Source organism: Lonchura striata, chromosome 22, assembly GCF_046129695.1.
Source record: "Lonchura striata isolate bLonStr1 chromosome 22, bLonStr1.mat, whole genome shotgun sequence".
Lineage (NCBI taxonomy): Eukaryota > Metazoa > Chordata > Aves > Passeriformes > Estrildidae > Lonchura > Lonchura striata.
This window is the reverse complement of record NC_134624.1, coordinates 908,451-931,053: the sequence shown is the minus strand read 5'-3', so window position 1 is coordinate 931,053 and position 22,603 is coordinate 908,451. Positions and strand designations below refer to the sequence as shown.

Here is a 22,603-nt window from a genome sequence, read left to right as displayed (position 1 = left end):
TCTTGGTGCTCCAGTTGTCTAGAGGCAGGGTAGCTCCTGCTCCAGACTGGAAGAACTGGGCAGAGGTCCCAGGAAAAAAAAACAACATGGAAATCTAAATTCGAGGACTGGGGATTCTGAACCCAAGGATGGTTCTGTTGGAAACTCTCGCCTTCAGGCCAGGCACCCAACCAGGGTGAAGCACCCTCCCTCCTCTCTGTGAGCCTCTGTCAAGGAGCCAGGGAGAGGATGAGCAGGAGGGGATTTCACAGGGAAGATTCCTGGAGAGAAACAGAGAATCCTGTGCGCTGGTCCTACTCCAAGAGCTACTGAGGCAGCTCCAGTGAGGAGTCTCTGACTGAAATAGTCTCACAGCACTTGGAGAAAGAACCCTCAAAGTGGTCCTCCCTGTGGGACCAAGGTCCAGGGTGGTCACAAAATGGAATTTTTTTTGCTTTCTTCCCCCTTAAAAATTGAATTTTTCCCCCTAAAAATTGAAATTTTTGTCCCCGAAATTTTGAATTTTTCCCCTGAAAATTTGAATTTTTCTTCTAAAAACTGTTTTTTTTTCCCTAAAAATTGAATTTTTCCCCTAAAAATTGAATTTTTCCCCTAAAAATTGAATTTTTCCCCTTTTTCCCCCTAAAAATTGATAATTTTTTTCTTCCTTTTTTTCCAGAGAAATTTCAAATTCATTTTTTCCTGCAAAATTTTCCTGGGAAAATTCTAATTTTGGAGGGGAAAAAATGAGGAATTTTTGGAATAAAAACCAAAAAATTCCCAGGAAATTTTTGGAGCTGGGAATTTCCCCCTTTTTTTCCCCAAAAAAATTGAGACGGACGGTTGCCCATTCTCACAGCACCTCAAGGTGGTTCAAACAATGGTCTTTCAGGGCTGCCTTGTCAGAAGGTGCAGCTGTTTGTGTATCAGCAAAGCCAAGCAGGAGAGAACTGGTGAGAAGGGAATCAGCATCACTGCAGGCCAGACTGTCTGAAATAACAAGGCAGGAGGAATGCAAAGGGGAGAGGGTAGTGGCCAGCATGGCTGGGAGCGCTGCACACCCTGCCAGCAGAGGCTCAGGCTGCAGGTCTGGAATAGCCCGTGGGAAGAATAAAAAAGCTGTTAAAGCAGAGGTGTGGACCTGGGAGCAGAAACAGTCCTGGGCTGGTGTGGTGAGTGGAGCCAAAGGCCAAGAGCTTGGTCACCCCTGTCACTGGTGATGGCTTCCAGAGCAGGAACACTCCCCGTGGCCTTCACAGACAGATGAGGTGTGCTGGAGCAGGGACTGAGGTACAAGTAGTTGCAACCCACTCTTGAAATTGAAAGCAATTTGTTATTTTTCTAGTATTTGTGCAAGGATTGTTCCATGTTTATTTTTCTTCCTCTCCCATTTGTTTCAAGGCAAATTTTCTGCTCTTTTTGTTTTTTTAATCTTGCTGCTAGCCCAGCTAAACAGTCATCTCTGTAACTGAGTTTAATCTCCTGATCTGCTTCTCTTGATGGAAGCTTGTTTTAAACTGACAAAGCAAGAGAATAAAGAAGAGGGAAAAGATCTGAAGTGTCCATCACATAAAGAATTAATTCTGTTTGCAGGGAGCTCTAGGTAAATCTAGGAGAAAGCAAACTCCCTTAAAAGACACACAGTGCTCAGTCTGCAGTCAAACAGGCTGCCCTTGTCCTGCTCCAGTGTCTGCATCCCCCAAAGAAATGAAATATTGACCAACTGCAGTAGGATTATGAAAGACCTGTGAGAATGATTTGAAGCCTGAAACATTTGCCAGTGAGCAAGGTGGATTAAGAAACTCATTCTAATTAATTCAGCAGAGAGAGCAGGTTGAGAGGCAGCTTGCTCACCATTTTTAGTAGATTCATAATGAAGCACTCTGGATCTTGTAATAATTAGATTAGAAAAGCTGAACAAGTTCAAGGTAGAAAAATTGAAGTTTCCTGTGACAGTAAATGGTTGTTTTGGTGTTTCCTGTGGTATTTCAAACTTTAAAGCAAAAGTAAGAGCTCTGAAACACAAATGGCTCATGTTGCTGTAGTCCCCAATGTGCCCAAAGCCAACATTTCACTCTGTGGCCTGTGGTTTCCTGAGGATTAAGGACAGCCTTGCTCAAGGTGTAGATTACAAATAGATCTGAGCGTGGACACCACTCCAAATGTGTCCATGGAGCAATTCCTTCTGGAGTACGTACCACCCCTGACCACAGCAGGGACATCAGCAGGTTTGCATGGTGCAAGCACTAAGCAGCTTGATAAAAGTTTTCATGATTGTGCAATGCTGTCTAAAATCCTGCTTCTCCTCAGCACTTTAGTCCCACCTGCAAAGAGAAATAGAAACCAAACCCAGATTATTTTACTGTATTTTTGTTTCTTAGTATTCATCTCTTCCATCCTATTTTGACAGGGATATAAAGGCTACCCTGGACCACTAGGTCACCCTGGAGACCAGGTGAGTTTTCCCACTTCCCAACAGGGGAGCTTTAAGCAGGGATGGATTTGCTGGCTGTGGTGCTGGTTTGGCTCTGGTGCAGCCTGCTCAGTGCAGACAGGCAGCTCCTCCCAGGGCAGCTGGGCACACACCAGGATCTGAGCACACACACAGAGCCAGAATCCATGGCATGGTGGGAGGAGACTGCCTTGGAATTTTTACATTTCATTTCTAATTTTTACTGCTCAGGCACACTTAGTTTACTTGGGGGAAGAAAAACCAACTAGCCATCCTACCCCTTTATTTGTCTTTTTACATTAATTTCACCTGTACTTTACTAACCACACTGTGTTGAGTATATGCAATTCCCTTCCCAAAGCCCATTTCCACCTCCCCTTTTCTTCCCCCCTCTCTATTTGGTTAAGTTTGATGTTTGCAATGCAGTAAAAAAAAAAAAAAAAAAAAAAAAAAAGCAATGAATAGCAGGCCCTGTTAGCAATGATGTTAAAGGATATTATACATGAATCCATTTAGTTTTGAAGAATTTTGGCAGTGCTTTCCCACCAGCAAAACGGTTCCATATGCCAGATATAGACACAGCCTTACACCTTCTCTTGGTGTCCTTGTTCCAGATTCTCTGCTGCTTTCCCCCAGATGAAGGGAGAATGAGAAACAGCAGCACTTGCTCACTGCATGGATCCTGTTGACTTGGTTTCCCTGTGTTTCCCCCCACCTTGTTAATTAACTTCATTATCTACCCTTAATATTGTTTTCCTCTCGATAAATGTGCATCAGGTTAATCCGTTCCACAGTGATTCAGCTAAAAATGCTTCCCAGGTGGGCATTCACCTGACTTTTTGTGTCTTTTTTTCTCCCCAAAGGGTGAACGAGGACCAGCTGGAAGTCCAGGTGCCAAAGGTTATCCTGGCAGGCAGGTGCAGTAAATCTCATCGTGCTGTGCACAGAGTAGGGATTTGGGTGTGCAGGTAGCTAAAGACATGTCCCACTAAGGACAGTGCAGTCCTCTAGAAAATGTTGGTATATTTGATCACTGAATATTTTCCTTCTTTCCTCCTCGAGATGTTGTACCAATTATACAGTCCTTCAACTCTGACATGTTGTTAGAAAGTATTTTGTGCCTATAATAGATAAAACTTGAATGGCTACAGCAAATTATGATAGATTTTTCTTCGGTAAAACAGGGAAAAAAAAGGACAGCAATGCAGAGAAAGACGTGCAAGATGCTAACCCTTCTTTTCTTGGCATGTTTTGCATCTAATGTTGGATAAGTTAGAAACATAAGATGGAAAAAGGTGTATTTATTATTGGAGGATGAACTCTGACTAGTAAAATGCACTGGCATAAACCTATGTATACACACACAATGTTATGCATGAACTGTAAATATATATGTATAAAAGCCATATTTGCAGCTGCAAAAAAGATGATGAAAGACAATCAAGTCATTGTTTCGTGCTGAAAAAAATGACACAAAGACAGCTTTAGGAATGAAGGGATGTGCATGGGATAATGGATCAAGATTGGACACTGTGTTGTCCTACTGATATATGATGCTGAGTAGTGTAAAGGAAAGAGTAGAATTTGTAAGACCCTAAAAAATGGAATCTCTTGGAGGACAGAACTTCCAGCCCTATAACATTTTGTGAAGGGAGTTTGTCAGGGTTTTTTAAAATTATTTTCATATTTGGTGCTGGATTCTGCCACATTTACCTGTAAGCCAAGAGACCAGGCAGATGTCAAAGATCCCAAATACTCTGTCCTGAGTCTTTCAGACTTATAATGAGTTTGGATGTGAATTTTTCATGCAGATGTGTAGGTTATTTTATTAAACGTGACCTAGACCTGCAGAACAAGTCTGCATCTCTGCCTCAGACTGTCAATAATGCATGGCCCATTTTAAATTGAAAATTAAACTGATACCTTGCTTAGCACACTGGAGAGTGCAGATGGCAGAACTGCATGGGAGCTTTATGCACCTGACTAAATGCTCCATTCATCCTCTGAAAGGCTCTTAGAGCTGAGCATGCCAAAGAGTCTCCTAGGTGTGAATGTGTGTTAGATGACTAATAAGAAGAGGTCCAAGAGATTTTGGACATACAAGGTTAATGAATGCTGTTCAGCAATTCAGCCCATCAGATAAGCAGGATGAAATTTGTGCCTTGACATTCAAAGAACAAATCTGCCTTCTTAAAAACATGGTTTGGGTCAGGAAAATGACTTTTTTATTTTTTTAAGGCAGCTTTTTTTCAACCTATCTGAATGCTGTGTGTATCCTGCATCAGGGCTGTTTACTTTACAGAGATTTTACTGCTTGTTACTTCTGTCAGCTGTGCTGGTTCTGCAGAGATGGGAGAGAGTGCTTGGCTCGGGTTTGGTTTGTGCATCACAGGCAGGATTGTAACTTCACCCTGATGCCTGAAATCCTTGGCAATGATGCAGGAGCCAGGAAAGAGCACAACCTGACTTTCACATCCCAGGCTGAGCCTGCAGTGCTGCCAGCTGAAGAAAATATGGACTTAGCTTTTTTTTTTTCTTCCCCCAGAAAATCCCATCAAAATTTGGAACTTGAAAAAAATTTACCTAGAAACTTGATAGAAGGCAATAAACATGGAAATTTATTTTGCATTTTTGCACTTTTCTTCTTTGCAGTATTTTGAGCAAGCAGAATTGGGCATAGAATTAGAATGGGGGATTAATTTTCAATTCTTTTCATAGCTGATGCTGCAAAGGGTTAGAGATATCACAGTACCTGCATTGCTAAGTGACCTTCTAGGCTGTAGAAATTTCTCATTGCACCAGTGTTCCCTAAGTAGGTATTGGAATACATTTGCTATGCATGTGTTTGCTCAGGCAGGAAGATGAATGGAGAGCTGTTGGGCACAGAGCATCACTGTGCCTCGCATCCCAAGTGTAACACAACCTCTGGGCACCCCACTGCATCAGCCCTTGTGGTCTTTATCATCAGAAATCTCTACTTCAGCCCCAGGGAAGGCTCACTGTGTGCAGCAGTCTCAGGTTCTGCCAAATCCTAGCTCCCCAACAATGGCAGATCTGTTATTTGTATTATTTTGTCTTTTTTTCTTCTTTGTTGATACTCCTTGGATATTTAAAGCAAAACCTTAAAGCAGAACCATACAGCACTTAAAGCTTTAAGAGCTTTAAGAAGCACTTAGAGCAGAACCGTGCAGGGATGGTGCTTGGGGGGTTGGCACTGCTCGTTATTTTAAGTTAAAGCTTGTCCACATTTGTCTTTGTTTTTTCCCTTCTGTTCTAGGGTTTACCTGGCCCCATAGGGGAATCTGGCCCAAAAGGCACTCGGGTAAGAAACCTTTCATTTGCCTTTTCTCTGCTTGTTTTTATCAAAGACTTCTCAAGAAACTTTAGGCTAGATTTTGCAATTCTGAAGCTGGTTGCTTTAATTTGTTGCATTTGGGGGATTTGAGCTGTGCACCACTTGTTTATTGAAGCACTGTTAAATTTTTTAAATTAAACATGGAATGTACCTTGATCAAAGTTCCCCAATAGTGCTGATGATAAAGTCAGTCCCTTCAGAGCTCACATTGCAGGAGAGGAAAGAATGGCTTACAAATTTGTATCAAAGCCTGCAAGCCCCATGTCCCAAAGGCCTCTTTAGTTTCAATCAGTGTGGTTCAGCAGACTTTAACCACGCTGAGTATGGGCTCATTTGGGTACAAGCCTGGTTTGGGAGTGGTTTATATCACTGTGAACAACAGCAAGCCAGCATCTTGAAGCCATGTGCAAATACAAACAATATCTCCATCCTGTCTGGTTTTGCTCACCAAAAATAATTGGTGGGGTTTTATTCTCACTGCAAAGGATTCTTTTTTTATTACTACTTAAAGCTCTTGTTAATCACATTTTGTTCTTTTCCTGCAATTAAAAATTCACAATGCGATTCTAAGCCAATAAATCCCCATTTCTCTAACACGTGATAGTTTCTCTATATGAAGTAAATTCAAGCAGCTGGCTTTCATCAATAGGAAAACTGCAAGGAATAAACAAATGCTGACCCTGTAGCTAGCAGTATTTCTGATCTGGGAAGGGAGAGGGCACATTCAGTTCCTGCAGGAGAAAGGAAAATCTGAGACTCATCCCACTTCTGCAAGGGCTAAACTTTTCTCTGGGGCATCTCTTCACTGCTCTAACCAGGACCTTGTGTAATTATCAGGTGGTAGATGTGCAGAATGTAAGATTTGGAAGTTATTCTCCATTTTGCACCCTTGAGTGGTGGGGACTGAAATATTTATAAATACCCAAGGAAGCCCTTCCTTAGTTCAACCACAGAAAATCAGAATTGGGTGCTAAAGTAAGATATGTGCATTTTTTGGTTTAAGGGAGTCAGCTCTGGACTCTTCTTTGCCCTTCACCTCTACTTTTTCCTTCTCCAGGAAAAGTTTGGGAGTTATGTGGTTTCTTTTAGGATTCAGGAGGCAAAGGCAGACAGAACCATTTTAACATAGCATTATTTCCCAGCTAGGTGTTGTCCCTAAAGGAAACACAACCCACAGGGAGTGATGGGCTGGTGAAAAGGTTTGGTGGGATTGGAAGATAGAGATTTAGCAGTGATGGAGAAAGAAAGATGAGAGAAAAGCAGTGTTAGCACTTGGCTTCTCTAACAGTGAGGTGCCACAGAGGGGGCTCCCTGCTGAAATTCACTTCCTCTGGATTCAGCATGTTTGGCACCAGCCGGGCCTTTGCAGGGGCCCAGCACACAAGGTAACTTTGTCCAGGCTGCTGAGCAAAGGGATTAAACACAAGGCTGCCATTGTGGCAAGGGAAGGGAAACACTGTGTTTTATGCAGCGTGTCTTGTCTCAGCAGGGCCCCAGGCCATAGGGAAACCTGGAAACACAAGGTTTCTGATGAGTGTGGAAGCAGCAGGTTTGATGTGAAATGTGCTGGTGCAAAGGTGGTTTCCCTATGGTGTGGATGTGCAAGTTGAGCCTCCCATCAATCCCCCAAGCCTGGAAAGTCAGGTTCAGCCTCTCCTAGCCCATGCAGGGCCTCCAGTGCTTGGGATGATGAAGGTTTGCAGGGTCTTGGTGGTGCAGGGACAGGCTTTGGGCAGAGCCAGGACTCACTGCAGGTGTGGCAGCCCAGGTGCCAGGAAAAGGGGGGATTTGCCTCAGAAGGGGCAGCAGTTTGTGACCAGGTGACAGAAGACAAAAAGAAAGAGCTTGATACAACAGAACAGTTGGAAACAAGTGTCAAAAGCAAAGAAAGACAAAACGAGGTGTAGGTCTGTAGATTACTTTTGCTATCACTTTTGCTAATCTCAAACCAAGCTCCATTTCCTTCAGGTGCACTTAGAGCCAGCCCAGGTAAGGTTTCTTCTGGCTGTCCTCTTCCTGCCTGGAGTCCTCCTGATCCCTGGTGTGAGGGTATGTGCCCTTGGACTACATCGTGGAAGCCAGCACCATGCAGTCCATGGGCATATACACTTGCCTCAAGGTTTATTTCATCTCGGCTGCCGCTGATCAACGCTGGAGGTTGCTCTGCTCTTCAGGAAGCGCAGACTGACTGCATGCTAGTGCAGAAAAGTATTTGACTCCTTGTTTCCTCTTTTCTTTAGGGGTATATTGGTCTCCCAGGATTATTTGGGCTACCAGGAGCCGATGGAGAACGAGTGAGTATTTTGTGAAGAAAATCTTGGTGTGTTGGTTGAATGCAGCTCTTCAGAGCCTGATGTAACCTTCTCTATCCCTACTTCCTGAGGAAGGAGGCAAGCATGCCTAATGCTTACCTATCCCTTTTCTAGTCTCCTCCTACACTTAAATGAAGACCTGTGTCCCTGTATAATGATGGTGTCCAGCTGAGGAGAACCCAGGCTTCAGGCAGGGCCATCAGACCTTGCTGTTGATTACAGAGGAGTTTTTATATTCTCCTTCACTTAAAAACCTGCCTTTCCTCTCCCCCTTGCCAGTTCATCTTAGAGAGGTGGGGCAGGGTGAGGAGAATGTCCGTGGAGATTCCCTGATCCCACAGGAATCACTTCCCAGCCATGCTGTCTCAGCATTTTGTGTGTCTGACTAGAGATGATTGGAAAGAGCCTGGCTCTTGGAAGACACAATGCTGAGCTCTCTGAAAATGGCTTTATTTCCAGTTGCATTGAGTTGGGCAGTCAAGCCTGGGGCTGTGAGTGGGCAGTTGTGGCCATGTCCTCCCTTCCTCCTATTCTTTTCATCATGCCTTCCCCCAGCCCAAGTTTTCAGAGCTTTACAGGTCATCCCTTGCTTTTCTGCCCTCCATCTCCACATCTTCCAACCAGCCCAATCTCTTCCTATCCAAGGACCCCCTTCTCCCCACTACAAGATCTCCTAAAAAGGTCACTGGAAGACGAACAGTGTTTGATTCCAGCTTTTCCTCCCTCAAATGCAAGAAACCAGAGAGGCCCCGGGACCATGTGGGAGTGTGCCTGCCTGGGAGGGGCCTGCCCTGTGCTCTGGCGATGCTGATTTAATGCTTGTAGAGCTAAATAAGAAACACAAACACAAGTTCTGCAGCGAGTGCCTGGGTGGTGGCCCTCATTTGGTTCCAGACCAGTAGCTTAATGACTGCTCCTGCTAAGCACAGCCCAGGCTGGGGATGCTGCCTGCGCGTGTCCTCGGGAGGCCGTAGTTAATGGGTGAAGGTTAATTGTCTTCTGCTCTCGCAGCCGACTGCAAGTAGCTGACATTTTGATTCCCAAACAATGCCACAGTCATTATCCTGTTTTGCATTCTCCTTTCTCTTCTCATTTTGCTTTGTATTGTTGGTTGGCTGTTTGATTTCTCAACCAGAACTTTTTTTTTTTTCTCCCTCTCTCTGTGTTTTTTTCCTTGCAGGGGATCCCTGGAGTTCCTGGGAAGAGGGGCAAGATGGGTAGGCCGGTAAAGTTTTTCCTCGTCTATTATGCAGACCTTGTCGAATGAAAATGGAAACAAGACATTTGGCTTTTGGCTGGGTCCTTTCATATCTTCAAACAAACCTTTCCATATCTGTCTTCTCAAGCAGGAAGAAAACCAAAGACATATTGCTCTCTTCCTTTCTTCCTTGCTCTGCTCATGTCACATGCATTATTGCTCTTTTCCCATGCTCCCTTGGATCTTACACTTCTCAGATTTTCTTCTGCAACATCTTCCCTCCTGTCCTGCCTCTGGCCAATCACTTCCCTAGATGCACTTTTTAATACCCAGCCATGATTGCAGTGTCCCAGGTGTCTGTACTGGCTCTGTTCCATCTCCTGCTTTGCACTCCCACCAGTTCTATCACATTATCCTCTTCTTGCTGTGACTCTCTCCAACCCTTGTCCCATCCTGGTCTGTGTAATGCAAGTGTGGGTTTGTATAGAAACCTTTTTGTTCCTGGTGGTGCAATAGATCAGAGATGGGTTTGAGGAGCAAGGAGACACCAGGTAGATGTGAGAGTTGGCCAGGAGGAAGAGGTGTTTGCAAGTAGGGCTGAAGCCAGCTGTGAGAGCTGTGTAGAAGAACCAGGGGGGCTGTGCTGACTCTAGCAAAAAGCAAGAGCAAGTGGGAAAAATATTGAAATGAGCAGAGGAAACAGGGAAAGGACAGAAAGGGAAAGACTTTACCCCATCAACTTTCTTCTAAACAGTTCTGTATGCCTCCTTTAGGAAGTTGGATAAAGCTTTTTGCTCCAGGAATCAGCAGAGAGCTCAGGCATGTTGGAGCTCTGCTGTGTCTCATTGCCTTTGCACCTTGTTCTTCATGTTAGCCTGAGTTTCCTCTGACCTCTGGACATCATTGCACTCACAGTCTTCTTGCAAAATGTCCACTCACCCACACATGGAAAAATCCAGTGCTTTCCCCATGCCCCCCTTGCCTGGAGCCCCAGGAGCCCCATGCCCACCACTCACTGATGTTCTCATTGCAAAAGCCATGCAAACACCTCAGCAGTGCCAACACCTCAGCAGTGCTGCATCCATCCTGCCTGTCCTTTGCCTGAAATGGGAGCAGTCGAGCAGATTTTTTGGAGGGGTACTGGAAATCTATACCAGATCTTTTGCAAGCTGCTGGTTGCACCAGAAACCTCTGTGATGAATAAGTGCAGAGCCCGTGGTGTAACCATGACTCACTGGCCAGGGCAAAACAAACACAGCAACTGTCGTTAGGTGCAGGGGCTCTGCTCTCTCTGCACAGAGCACGCTGCAGGCTCAAAGCCTTCCAGCTGTTGGTTGGCCAGGATTTGTAATCTTCCAGGCAAGGGTTTCGGTCTGGCGGTCACTGCTACAAGCAAGGGGCTCCCCCGAGATCAGCAGGGAATCTCTGAGCCGTGGAGGCACTTAGGCTGGGATCTAGGGAAGGGATTAAATGGCCACGCGTGAGCACCTTTGTTCTGCTTGGCTCCTTCAGAGAGTTTTGGCTCCGTCCCTGCTTTATGATATCAGGTTTAATAGGAAATCTTGAATGGACTGATGCTGACAATTTGAACTTCTGAGCGTGAACAGAAAGATTAAGTGACATCCACAGTTATTCAGGAAGTCTCTGGGAAAAATGGAAAGCACAAACCAGATGACCTGATCCTCTTCCCAACACTTATCTCCTGGCCACTGCTGCCTCCCCGCTGCCTGGGGGTTTTCATGAGCCTTCTGGGATTTCTCTGGTCTCTCCCATCCCTGCACCCCTACATTTGCTGGTGTGGCTGCTGTTCCTCTGTTGTCTCTGGGGGAAGCTCTTGGAAGCCCTTGTTAGCTGCCTTCAGAGCTGGTGAATGCTCTGGAGAGGAGGAAGGGAGTTGGTATCACAGATATTTCTGTATCTAGCTTTGTTTGGGATGAGAGCTGGCAGTGGATCAGTGCTCAGCCGAGGAGGAGATGGGGGCTGGGGGAGGTTGCATGTGACACTGTGGGCCTCAGAATGATGTAAGAGGGAATGATTAAAATAGAGGAACTGGACATGAGTCAGAGCTTGAAATCCTTCCAGGGAAGTTAAGTTTTGCAGAGCTGTGAGGGACATAGTGAGTCTGTCGTGGAAACAGCTGACTCCACCTCTCCCTGCCCCACATCAGCGATGCAGAAGGCCAGTGCATCCCAAAATATGGGCCCAGGAGAAGGAGAGTGCCGGGGGTGGTCTGGGGGCAGAGTTATGGTTGGAGCCCAGTGCACAAAGGAGGCTGAATTAACAGGAGTCTGTACGTCTCTGGATCTGCCTGTTTTAGGGGTGGGCTGGGGGCTGGAGCTGATGCAGCTGCCTGCTTAAACCTTCAGTCTTGCCAGTGCAGTGGCTGAAAAATATGTCTTTTTATGGTGTTTTTTGTGGATTTTTGTGGTGTTATTTGAGCGGCTGGGGAAAAAAAATTATAAAAACAAGACCCCATCAGGGATGCTGGGGGAAGGAGTGAGAGAAGCTGCTGATAGCGTGTCTTGCCATGCAGACAATGTGTCAGTCCTGGTTCATCTTTAGGAAGGAGCTGTGCTGCCACTGTAGGAAATGACTCATAGGAAGAGTAGGAGATAGAACTAGCTCAAGGAACACCAAGCTGTTCTTGTGCTGTGGGAGAAGGATAGCCACAAACAGAAGTGTCTGCACTGCAGATTGTATTAAACTTCAAATAGAGTGGAATATTTTCAGAAGTTCTTAAGCTCTGCTAGAGGAAAAGACTTAAAGGCAAAACTTGAGGAAATATATCCAAAGAGCTTTGAGCTCTTTTTTTGGTTCATCTTTGGTTTTGATGTGTGCTTATATCTCTCTTTTTTTGCATAGAGTGTCAGTACTGCACCAGCTGTGCTATTTTATAGCTATGATTTGTTGCTTACAATCTGTTTTTTTTTTAGTAGCATTCTTTTAAAAAAGATAGAAAAGAAGAAGGAGAAATTTAATTCAAAGACATACTTAGTAATTTTGAGGTTCATCTGAGGACTATTCACAAGTCCGTTAAACACAACTTAAGTTTCCTTACATTTTTCTAAGTACCTGGTGGCGCTGCTATGTCAGAGCCTCACTGTGCCAGGTACTATGCAAACACCTCGTGAAAGAAAAGCCCTGGCCCAAAGGGTCCACAAAACAGCACAGGATCAGACCCTCCCCAGGGCTGGAAGGATTTGGTAACAGCAGCACGAGCAAGCCATTAACACCACAAGCAGATATTTCTCTCTGTGCTCATCGTTCTGCTTTCTCTCCATGACACGCATGTCACACAAGCTGCTTGGCTCTTCCAGCTCTGTGCAAGCCAGGGATAGCACTGCCTTTGGAGAGCTCTCCTTTGAGCTCATCTGCTGGAGCTTAGCATGGAAATGCCAAGGATGACAGCTCATGTCTCACGGAAGGGGTGCCATAAAAAGACACATGGATTTGAAGTCATAGGGATCAGCATGGGAGTGAGTCCAGGAGGGTCCCTGCCCTCTGTCACCCCCAGCATGAGAGCCAGCAGCGAGCTGGCAGCCCCTGGAACCAGCCTCAGACTTTGCTGGGAGCACCAGTGCAGTGCCAGGCTGCTGGAGCTGGCACCCACTTCCCAGGAGCTGGCCACAGGCAGGATCCCCCTCTCCAGCTCTCACAGAGAGTGGCACCTTCTCACCAAGATCTTTTCCATGTGTGTTGTCTTCTTCTGTGTGACTCATCATGCATTAGCTCCTGCCTCCAGTGAGCACCAGGTTGCAATATATTGGTTTTTCCTTCATCTGATAAGCTGTCAGAAAGTCGTGTGATACCCTGCCCTCCCCACCAGCATGAGCATATGAAAAGTCATCAATTGCCTCTAGATAGCCAAAAGCAGGGCTGCCTCTGGGTCAGGAAGGTTTCATTTTGTAGCCTCCCACAATGTTTTGATGGAGGGCTCAGATAGATCCATCCTGGATTATTGTCAATGCAGGTGAACCTGGTGGGAAGAAATGATGTCTGACTCCAGTTCAGAAAGCTGAATGATTTCTTTATTATAACTATACTATAATACATTCATATATTATTTAAAGGAGATACTAAAATTACATACTTACTTTTTCTAACTATTATATCTAAGTCACAACTCGTGACTCTTGCAAGAGTCCAACCACAGGTGGATTGGATTGGCCATCAGGCTCGATCAATCCTCACCAGAATCCAATCAAGCAATCATTCTAGTAAACAATTCTCTAAGCACATTCTACATGAGAAATACAAGGAGCAGAATTAGAAATTGTTTACTCTTTCTTTCCTCTGTGTTCTTCTATGCAAAAGTCCTGAGAGAGAGAAGAATGTGCCTGCCACACTGGATGTCAGAGCGTGGGGCTTGCCAAGGTACACAGGCTCAGCTCTTGTCTGTGCAAACAGTGGGGAGACACACTCTGCCATATGTCTGGAGGGGCTGGCATAGCCAAAGACCACTGACAGAACAAATGTTGCTTCTCTCTGTAGGGACTGAGGTGATAAACATCTCCTCTCTTGCTCCAGTCTTTTCTCTGCTTTGCATGTAGCTGAGACCCTTTCTTGAGCGTGTGAGCCAAGAGTCTCCTGCAACCACATGAGCTGAGATTTGGGCAAGTGTAGCAGCATTTCATAGCACTCTAGATGTGGCCAGCCAAAGCCAGTAGAGAAATGAGTGGGCTGAAGAGCTGTGTGTACAGGTAAATCCACAAGATGAGCTGCAGGAGGGAGCACAAATGGTCTGTAGGAGCTGATGGACAGGACTTGGGTAGTGCTGCCTTGTGCCACTACCCCAGTACCACCAAAATGTTTGGTGCCTTTTTCAGGAACTGATTAATTTAAAATCAGAATATGCTTTTAATCATTCTGTTTACATGAAAAGTCCGGTGGAGGTCCTGAAAACTAGCCATGAACAAAGCTCCTCTTTTAATGAGAGAGTTTTAGCCCATGGATCAGATGTTTCCTGTTAGCCATTTAAGTAAATTCTTTGCTTTTTTTTTTCCCCTTTATTAACCTGAATTTTTAAAATAGATGTGGTTTAAGCAATCAGTGACTTTTTTTTAATTCTGAAGTTGGACACTGAAGCTGGGCAGCTGGTCTGGTCTCTCCACCCCTCTTGGCCTGGTTCACCACTCTGAAATGCAGGCATGAGCCCAGAGCAAATGTCACCATCTCTTTTTGGCCTGAGCTGTGTTCCACATGTCTGGAGTTTCCCAAATCTCTGTGGTGAGGTGCTTGCATGGTTACTTCTCACATGTTCCTATGTCCATGATTACACCATCCAAAATACCTGGCGAGGGGGACAAAGAATGGGCAAAACAAAATACTGAAAACACAGGGAAAAGATGCCAAGAGCTATAACTTCCACTGAAAGAAAAGAAACAATCCTAAAGATATTTTTTTTCCAAGAATGCTCCTAAGTGACTTGTCCATCATCATTCAGAAATCTCATGACGAACTGAACCGAGGTGTTTCGTGCATCTTTAATCCTTCAAGGAAAAGCTCATTCATTAATCAAAGCTCAAAAACTATTCTCATTAGAAATTATAAGGAAAAATAATGCAGCTGTCACCTATGAGTCTGAAAGCATTTTGACCCCTAAAGCTACTGGACTTTCTTGGATGGGAGGCTGCTTGATTTGGAGATGTTTGCCATAAATAAGGAGGAGCAGTGGCAGGCTCAGTGCCAACGTGTCTGTGCAGTGGTAACTCAGAGCTCTGCAGATCAAGAAAAGATCCTGTACCAGTGGAAAAGGAATGGAGCAGGAGTGTGGAGGGGCTGACATTCACTTGAGTGTTGTTTGGCTAGAGGGTCTTGAGGAAATTTTTCTTGTGTTGGTCCTGCTGTACTCCCACAGCTGGAGGGATAATTATGTTTTAAAATGCCCTGAAATCTTTGTCCCAAGAGGTGACATGGAGCTGTGAAGTCTCTGGGGGGTGAGAGGAAAGTTTCTTTCAGGTGGCAGAAGAGCAGAGCTGCAGCAGGACCTCCACTCCACACCCAGCCAGGGCTGGCATCTCCCTCTCTGCAGGGATGAGAGCTGCCTGCACCCAGGGGAAGGCAGAGGTCCCCCTGTAGCTGTTGGGGCACAGCAGGAGCACAGGGTCTGCCAGGCCCCCTTTGGGGTGACTCCTGCTGGGGCTGAGCCACCCCTTGCCCACCTGTGGAGGGGCTCAGTCTGCTCTCCACACCAGGAATTCTCTCAGAGGTGTGAGCTGCCAACATAAGCTACACTTGTTTGTTTTATTCTCCTCCTTTTTTTCCAGTGAAGGCTTTCTCTCACCCTCAGCCCTGTTTCTCCACCACCTTTTTTTTTTTTTTTTTTCTTTTTCCTTACTTAAATTATTTGACTTGCAAGGTCTGTCCCTGGGGAGGCTCCTGGGCAGTGATTCACCTGGCCAGAGCCAACTGGCAAAAAGAGACTTTTGCAGACAAGACAGGAGGGCTGGTTGGTTTGAGCAGCTTCACCTTCAGCCAACAGGAAAATAAAATCCTATTTTTGGAGAACGATTCTGTTGGCATGAAGACCTGCCTGGATTCTTCAGACCAGCAGCTGCCAGACTGCCTCCCTTACTCCTTCAGGGAAAGTGCTTTAAACTGAATCAGATGTTGTGTACATACAACACACCCACCCACACGTGAGCACCTGAAAGGAATTTGGGGGAGCAGAGGACACCATGTGTGTCACCAGTCCCTGCTCCTTGGGGACAGCAGCTTCCAGGGACAAGGGACAAGGAGCAGTGGTGTCTGCTCTGACAGGAGCAGCTTTGGCTGACAGCAGCCAGCAGAAAGGGCAGGCTGCTCTGTTTGCTTTCAGCAGTGGAAGAAAGGAAGGGGAGGAGGAGGGGGATGTAAACCCCTGATGCAAGAGGAGCTGGTTCCAGTGTCTGTCTAGGTCTGGTTGTTCTCAGCAGGAGTCTCCTGGTGTATGAAAGGATGCCCTTTGCAGGGAGTGGGGATGAAAAGGAATTAAGGCACTATTGGAACATCTCAAAGATAGAGACTTTGTTACTGCTTCAGCTTCAGACTCCTCAGTGTAACCTGGGATAAATCAGTTTGTATCTCTCTGTGTCTCAGTTCACCGAGTGCAGCGAGGACAAATTGTGCAACCCCTGTAAAGCTCTGCTTGAGTTGGGGACGGGTGCACAGGGGCACCCAGAGTTTGTTAGTGCAAAGCATCAGCCTGTGTGCTCTCTCCAACTCCTCCCCAAGCCTCATCTTGCTTCTTTCATTGAACTTCTGCTTCAGACAATGTGAAATCCATTCAGCTGGACGTTTTCCCCCACCTCCTCTCTGAATTTCCCAGCTGTGAGATAGAGCCAGAAGTTTTGTCATACCTGACTGGAGCACTGCAGAGAAGCACCCCGCTGGCTCTTGGCCAGCACAGCTTGTTAGTCGAGCATTTTCTTCCCAGTTCTGCTGCCATTTGCCATTCCCTTCCCCATCCTGGACTTTCTCTGTACATCCCATCCCTCCCACAGAGTGGGTTCTGTATTTTTCACTGCGATGTTTTCCTTTGCTGTCCCAAATCTTAAGCAAAATTTCCAGGGACTAGCTTTCCTGAAAAAAAAAAAAAACCACCCTGAAAAATTATGGATTTGCTGTACCAAAACCCCTTCTGCACTCATAGGAGACTCTGAATCTGCTGGATTCTCTAATCTCTTTCAAAAGTCTCCTGTAATGGGCTGCCAGTTGTGACCCTCCTTTCTGCCAGCACCATAAAATGAGCTTCCTGCCCCATGTGTTCCCCCTCAGTCTGGGCTCCTCAGGCTGTTGGAGCAGAGCATGGGAGAGCAGAGGTGTCACTGCTTAGGGGAATGAAACCAGAGGGGTAACACAGTCTGCTTGTAACTCCTGGGCTGCTTGTTTTAGTTGAATAGTGCTAGTTCTGTTCCTTGGGAACATCTCTCTCCTTTAGGTGCAGGCAGGAGAGGCACCAAAAATAACTTTTGCAGATGTGTGAGATCCAATAAATTAGGACACTGTGGTCACTGGAACTGTTATTGTGGTTTAAACTGCTACTGCTTACCCCATGGAAACAAAGTGCTTTATTTTTCATTAGGGGCTTAAAAGATTGATTGTTTCCTGCTGTGCAAGAGCTGTGCTGGGACAGCTTTCACAACCTGATTTGGGTCTTTGCAGACTGTATCAATGCTGAAATATCCTTCCCTGTGCTACAGGCACCAGCCTTAGCCTCATTTAATTTGTAAAACCTGTGCTTGTGTGCTAAACTCTACTTCTGGGCTAGGATGCCTGGGGTTAGTTGAATTGAAGCTGCTCTTTCCATTTGTCTTCTCCTCTGGGTTTGTTTTACAGCTTGGGCCAATATGTACCAGGGGACCACCCACCACCCCAGTAATGGGTGAGCTGGGCTGGCAGCTGCTTGTGCCAGCAATGCAGATGATGTGTTAAGGACAAAAAAAAAGTGTTGGCAAGGATGGGGCTTTGGTACTGAGTGTTGTCCTGGGCCTGCTCTGCTTTTCTTCTCAGCTTCCTCCCACTTTGACCCTTTTCCATGGCACCTTGAGGACCCCGACCTCTGTGGGCAGTCACAGGATGCTGTGAACAGGTTTTATTGCTGAATCTCTTGGTTGCTGAATCTCTTGGTGATATTGGCCAAGGGAGCTCAGGTGCTCAGCTCCACCTTCCAAACACAGGAATAATCTCTTTTCTAGATATTTGGAGATCTAGTGCTGGAAAACCTGTGTAAAAGTTAGACTTCTATTAACTCTATCACCAACTGCCTCAAATTTCCTGTCTTTAAGCAGGAAGGTTAATGCTAGAAACTGAGGCATAAAAAAAGAGTGAAACACATGTGTGAAACACATGCATTTAAATAGTTCCTTCTCTGGGTTCTTTTATTCTGGCACAGGAGCACATTGTTTATGTCACATTGCAACAGATTTAAACCAAATTCAGACAATGGTGTTTTAGTCTGGAGCAAGCATTCCCCTAGGTGATATTTTGCTGCTGTAGCAAAATTGTTTTTGTTGTACCATTCCAAGTAGTAAAATCTCCCCATGTTGGTAAGAGCCCAGCTCCATAGCAGACACCTCAGCAGCCACAGGGCCAGGCTGCAGCTCAGTGGCACCATGGGCCACTCCATGCCCAGCTCTGCTCTCTGAGGAAGGAAGGATGCAGCTGGGGGATGCTGAAGGCTGTGACTGAAATCTGCAGCAGCGTAAGTACAGTATCAGTCTATGAACACTCATATTTTCCTTGGCAAGCCACATGACTGTAAACAGCAAAATATTCTGGCAATCTCTTTTTTTTTTTCTGTCTTGACTGACCAATGAGTTTTCCCTGCACATCTCTCTTCTGATCTGATTGATTCAGCATGTAGCAGAGTTATTTTTCTCCTTTTTTCATTAAAGAAAATTGTAGGCCCCCCTGCCTTCTTGTTATATTTGACATCTTTGTCTCTAGATGGCAGAAGGCTGTTTCCAGTGGTTCCTTACCACAACTTCTTGGCATGTGCACAGGCCTCAGGGATGCAGTGCCTAGCTGGAGAAAGGCAGACAACTTTCCTATTCGCAGTGATTCCCATAAAATAGAAGTGTTGAATCCAAGCAAGCAATAGCTCATGTCAGTTCAGCCCTTCATGCTGTAGGGAATTGGTACAGAAGAGCTGAAATGCTGGCTCTGAGGTCAGCAGCACATATTTTGTTGACTTAAACAGATCTCACATCTTTCACCTTAGATTTTACCAAGCAACATTTTACCTTTTCTGTTCACCAGGAGCTGTAAACCCCCAAAGGTCAAGGGAGGTCTTGGATGACAGTTTCCCAGTGTAGTCTTCTGTCTGCTGTGATCATTTCAGTTTTCATTGTTGCTGATGAGTTTCCAGATAAGCATTGTCACCACTGGCTGTTGCATTCCACTTCCCTCAGATTTGCTTTTCCCACATAGCCAGTGTTTGTAGTATGCAGGGAAGCAGGCAGGAGAAGACAGCATCCTCTCCCTGTCTGCTTCATCCCTGTCGTTTAAGCTCTCAGGTATTCCACAACATGCCCATCTTGTCCTTTGTATTTCTGGTGAGCCAGAGAAGGGGATAAAGCACTTTTACTTTGACTCCCAGTCCGAGCTCTTCCTGTGGGAGACAGAGCATGGCAGCACAGGGAAGAGAAAGCTGCTTTGGGATCTGGTTGTAGCAGGGAATTGGGGGGCTTAGAGGAGCACAGGGTCTGTCCCAGACTGAGAGAGAACGTGTCACACCACTGCGCTCTGGCTCTGGCTCAGTACCTCCACTCCCTTCCCTACAATTGTCTGAAGTCTTCCAAACTTGTATCGGATATAATGAGATGAAGTCGTCTTTTGTGGTGCCTTTTTCATGTAGTAAACATGGCCTTTCACAGCCCTGGGGTGTGGGCTGTAATGAGTTTGGAAGCGTTTGCTCCTCTGGCAAGCTGCAAGGGAGTGAATTCACCAGGCATCTCCGACCAGCTCCATTAAGCATCTGCATGGCTCCAGCAGCCTTTGTGCTGTCCAGCTATCCTGAGAGGAGGGGGTGCTGTACAAATGGTCCTGTTAGTAGACAGCACTAAATAATTCAGATTGACAATCCATTTTCAATATAGTCACTGCAGTGAGGTTTATGAATCAGGGGTTTTGGCCTTGTCGAGCTGTGCTGGTGTGGCAGGAGTGGTTTGGATGAGGACAGGCTGGTTGTCCCACATGTCCCTGTGTTCTGCTGCTTTCCAAAGTGCTGCACGGGTGCAAGGGGAGTGGTTTGTGACTGACTGTCTACACCAGGGAGCCTCAATAACTAACATTCATGTTTGCCTCCTCAGGGTTTTCCTGGTAATTTTGGAGAACGAGGGCCTCCAGGCATCGATGGGAACCCTGTAAGTTCATAACGTTTTCCTTTCTTTTTTTCTTTTGCAGTAGACAGCACACTGTACTGCATCATGCTAGTTAGAACTGAGTGAAGCTTTTACGCTTGGTGGCAGCTGCTGGCTGGTTTTGTCCCTCCTGAAAAAAAAAAAAAAAATGTATATCCCTGCCCTGCTGAAAACTCCTGTGTTTGGTTCCTGTAACTGTCAGGTCATTTGCCATCACTTTTCTGTCTCCATCTCTTGCCTTTCCTGCACCTCAGTCATGACAGGTACTTTCTTATCCAGAAGGTGTGGCTAGGAGAAAATAAAGAAAAAAATGGCAAGGATGTTGCTCTGGCAGAGCAGGCAGTGTTGGACCACATTGTCCCTACCACAGGGCACAGATTCCCTGCTCCAGTGCCTGGGAGCACTGAGGGACAGACTCCACACCCCAGCTGCTGCCTGCCCTGGGATTGCATGGGGAGTAAGTCTCCAGTCTCTCGAGTTCTTGCCCTTCAGTCTTCATCTGACCCCTGCTGGCTTCCTAAGAGTGGGATGTGTCTCCTGGGAATTGGGTCAGGATGGTCACAGAGGTCATTTAAGCAGCTGGGTGCTGATAAGGTTTAATTTGCTCTGCTCTTGTAGCAGTAAACTCTGGGGATGTGCTGTGTTTGCCAGTGCTCACAGAACATGTCCTCGTGGTTTGCAATAGTTCTCAGATGAATTAATTATCCTAAATTATTTTCTGAATTACTTTGTTGGTTCTCCCTGAATTAGCATGTGAGCAGCACTGATTCATCTTTGAAATTCCTGCTGCCTTGGTTATTCACACATAATCACCATGCTGCTCTGGGGTTTGATGGGATGATTTGTGTGAAGTAACCCACTCCACATGTGCCTGCAAGTTCCCATTCGTCATATATGCAGCATAAAAGTTATTTTCACAACTGGCTCCAGTCACCAAGCCAAGCTCAGCTACAACTCCAGCCTTTGTGGGAATCCAGCACAAGAATCATAAACGCGGTGAACTGAAAGAATGATGTTCCCAAGGAATACTTCTGCAGGACTTTTCCCATCCTTCAGTCAATTTAAGCCATAGGTCAGAGTGGAATCAGTAGTCCCAAAGTAGAAAACTTTCTGATTATACTGCTATTTCCAGCCAGCCCACCAGGAAGAGCAGGAATCCTGGAGAACAGGAAGACTTTTTTTTGTTTGTTTTTCCCTAAATAACTTATTTTGTTTTCTTTTGAATATGCAAGTTGTCTAAGCCCCATTCAGAAGAAGTTCTCAATGCCAGTCAGCTGAATGGCTGTTCTCAGAGCCTGGGAGAGCAGCAAATGTCCCGTTAATTCATCCAGAAGGATTGCTCCTCTTTCATCTTATCAACGGCTTTTAAATATTAATGTGCCTTGGCGATCGCAGAATGAAAACAGACTGTTTGGGCTGACTTAAAGGGAGGTTCACAGGGTCACAAGTGGAGTCACAGACGCAGAAAAATGCCAGAAAGTCTGTTTGTGGAGCACACAAATATGCTAGGTTGGGTAGGTGGGGTGTGCAGCTGAGCTGCCGGGCCCGGCTGCCACATCCTCTGTTTGATCCCCGGGTCGTGGGGAGGGCTGAACCCACAGCCTCGGATCTCCTTTCCATCCCTCCCTCCTTTCCATCCCTCCCTCCTTTCCATCCCTCCGGGCACAGGCTCCTCCAGACCCAGGGGCATTCCTCCCTCCTACCAGCTCGCTGAGAACTGTCGAGCCATCGCATTCCAGATCCCATGTTCCCCCCCCAGTGCTTTAGCCACTCCAATTAGGCTCTTAATCACTGGAATTAGACGTGGGAAAGGGCTGTTGATTCATCTCTTTCTCTCTTGTCCCAGTGCCCAGTCCATGCGCTGAAAAAATGAGAATAGAGCCTGATTTCCCTCACAGGTCAGGGACTGATAGCCAGGAAAGGCCACTTGTAAATCCTCCATTTCCTAGACCAGGGAATGGCTCAAATTAACAGCTAGTCTGTCCACATCTCCCAGGGGAGTCCACCCCCTCCTCTTCCAAGAGGAAATCCTCTTCTGTTAGCTGTGAGGTCATGCATTTCCACATATACTCGTTCCCTTGAGGAATAGCAATATGACACAAGTCAGAAAATCTGGGAAGTGCCTCTTGGAGCTGGTGGGACCAAGAGCCGAGCATCCACCCAGCCTGCAGCCCAGCCACCCTGGGAGCCTGCAGAGCTGCCTGGGAAACCCAGGCCACCGTGCAGCTCCTGTGCTCAGCATTCCTGGGATACTCCCTCTTCTTCCTGAGCCCCTAATGCCAGGCCTTGGCTAAAAGCTTGAAGCCAACCTTATAACAGTAGCTCTGAGGACACAGAAATCCCACCCATGAGGAACAATTGCTCCACAGATGTCCCAAGTATGCAGGAAAGGAACTGGCCATAAAAAAAAAAAGCAATTTTAGGCTGGTTGAGATTATGAAATGCTTTTTTGTGTGTGTGCTTGCC

General features: G+C 46.1%; 1 protein-coding gene across 6 annotated transcripts in view; it reads left to right on the top strand.

Moving 5' to 3' along the window:
* The window catches only part of COL27A1 (collagen type XXVII alpha 1 chain), a 141,602-nt gene that overhangs the window by 42,838 nt on the left and 76,161 nt on the right, over positions 1-22,603 (top strand). For all 6 annotated transcript variants that reach the window (XM_077787809.1, XM_077787810.1, XM_077787811.1 and 3 more), the window contains 6 exons: positions 2,390-2,434; positions 3,295-3,348; positions 5,709-5,753; positions 8,027-8,080; positions 9,279-9,323; positions 20,087-20,140. In XM_077787809.1, the coding sequence (XP_077643935.1) occupies positions 2,390-2,434; positions 3,295-3,348; positions 5,709-5,753; positions 8,027-8,080; positions 9,279-9,323; positions 20,087-20,140 (297 nt within the window). The remainder of the gene's footprint in view (positions 1-2,389; positions 2,435-3,294; positions 3,349-5,708; positions 5,754-8,026; positions 8,081-9,278; positions 9,324-20,086; positions 20,141-22,603) is intronic.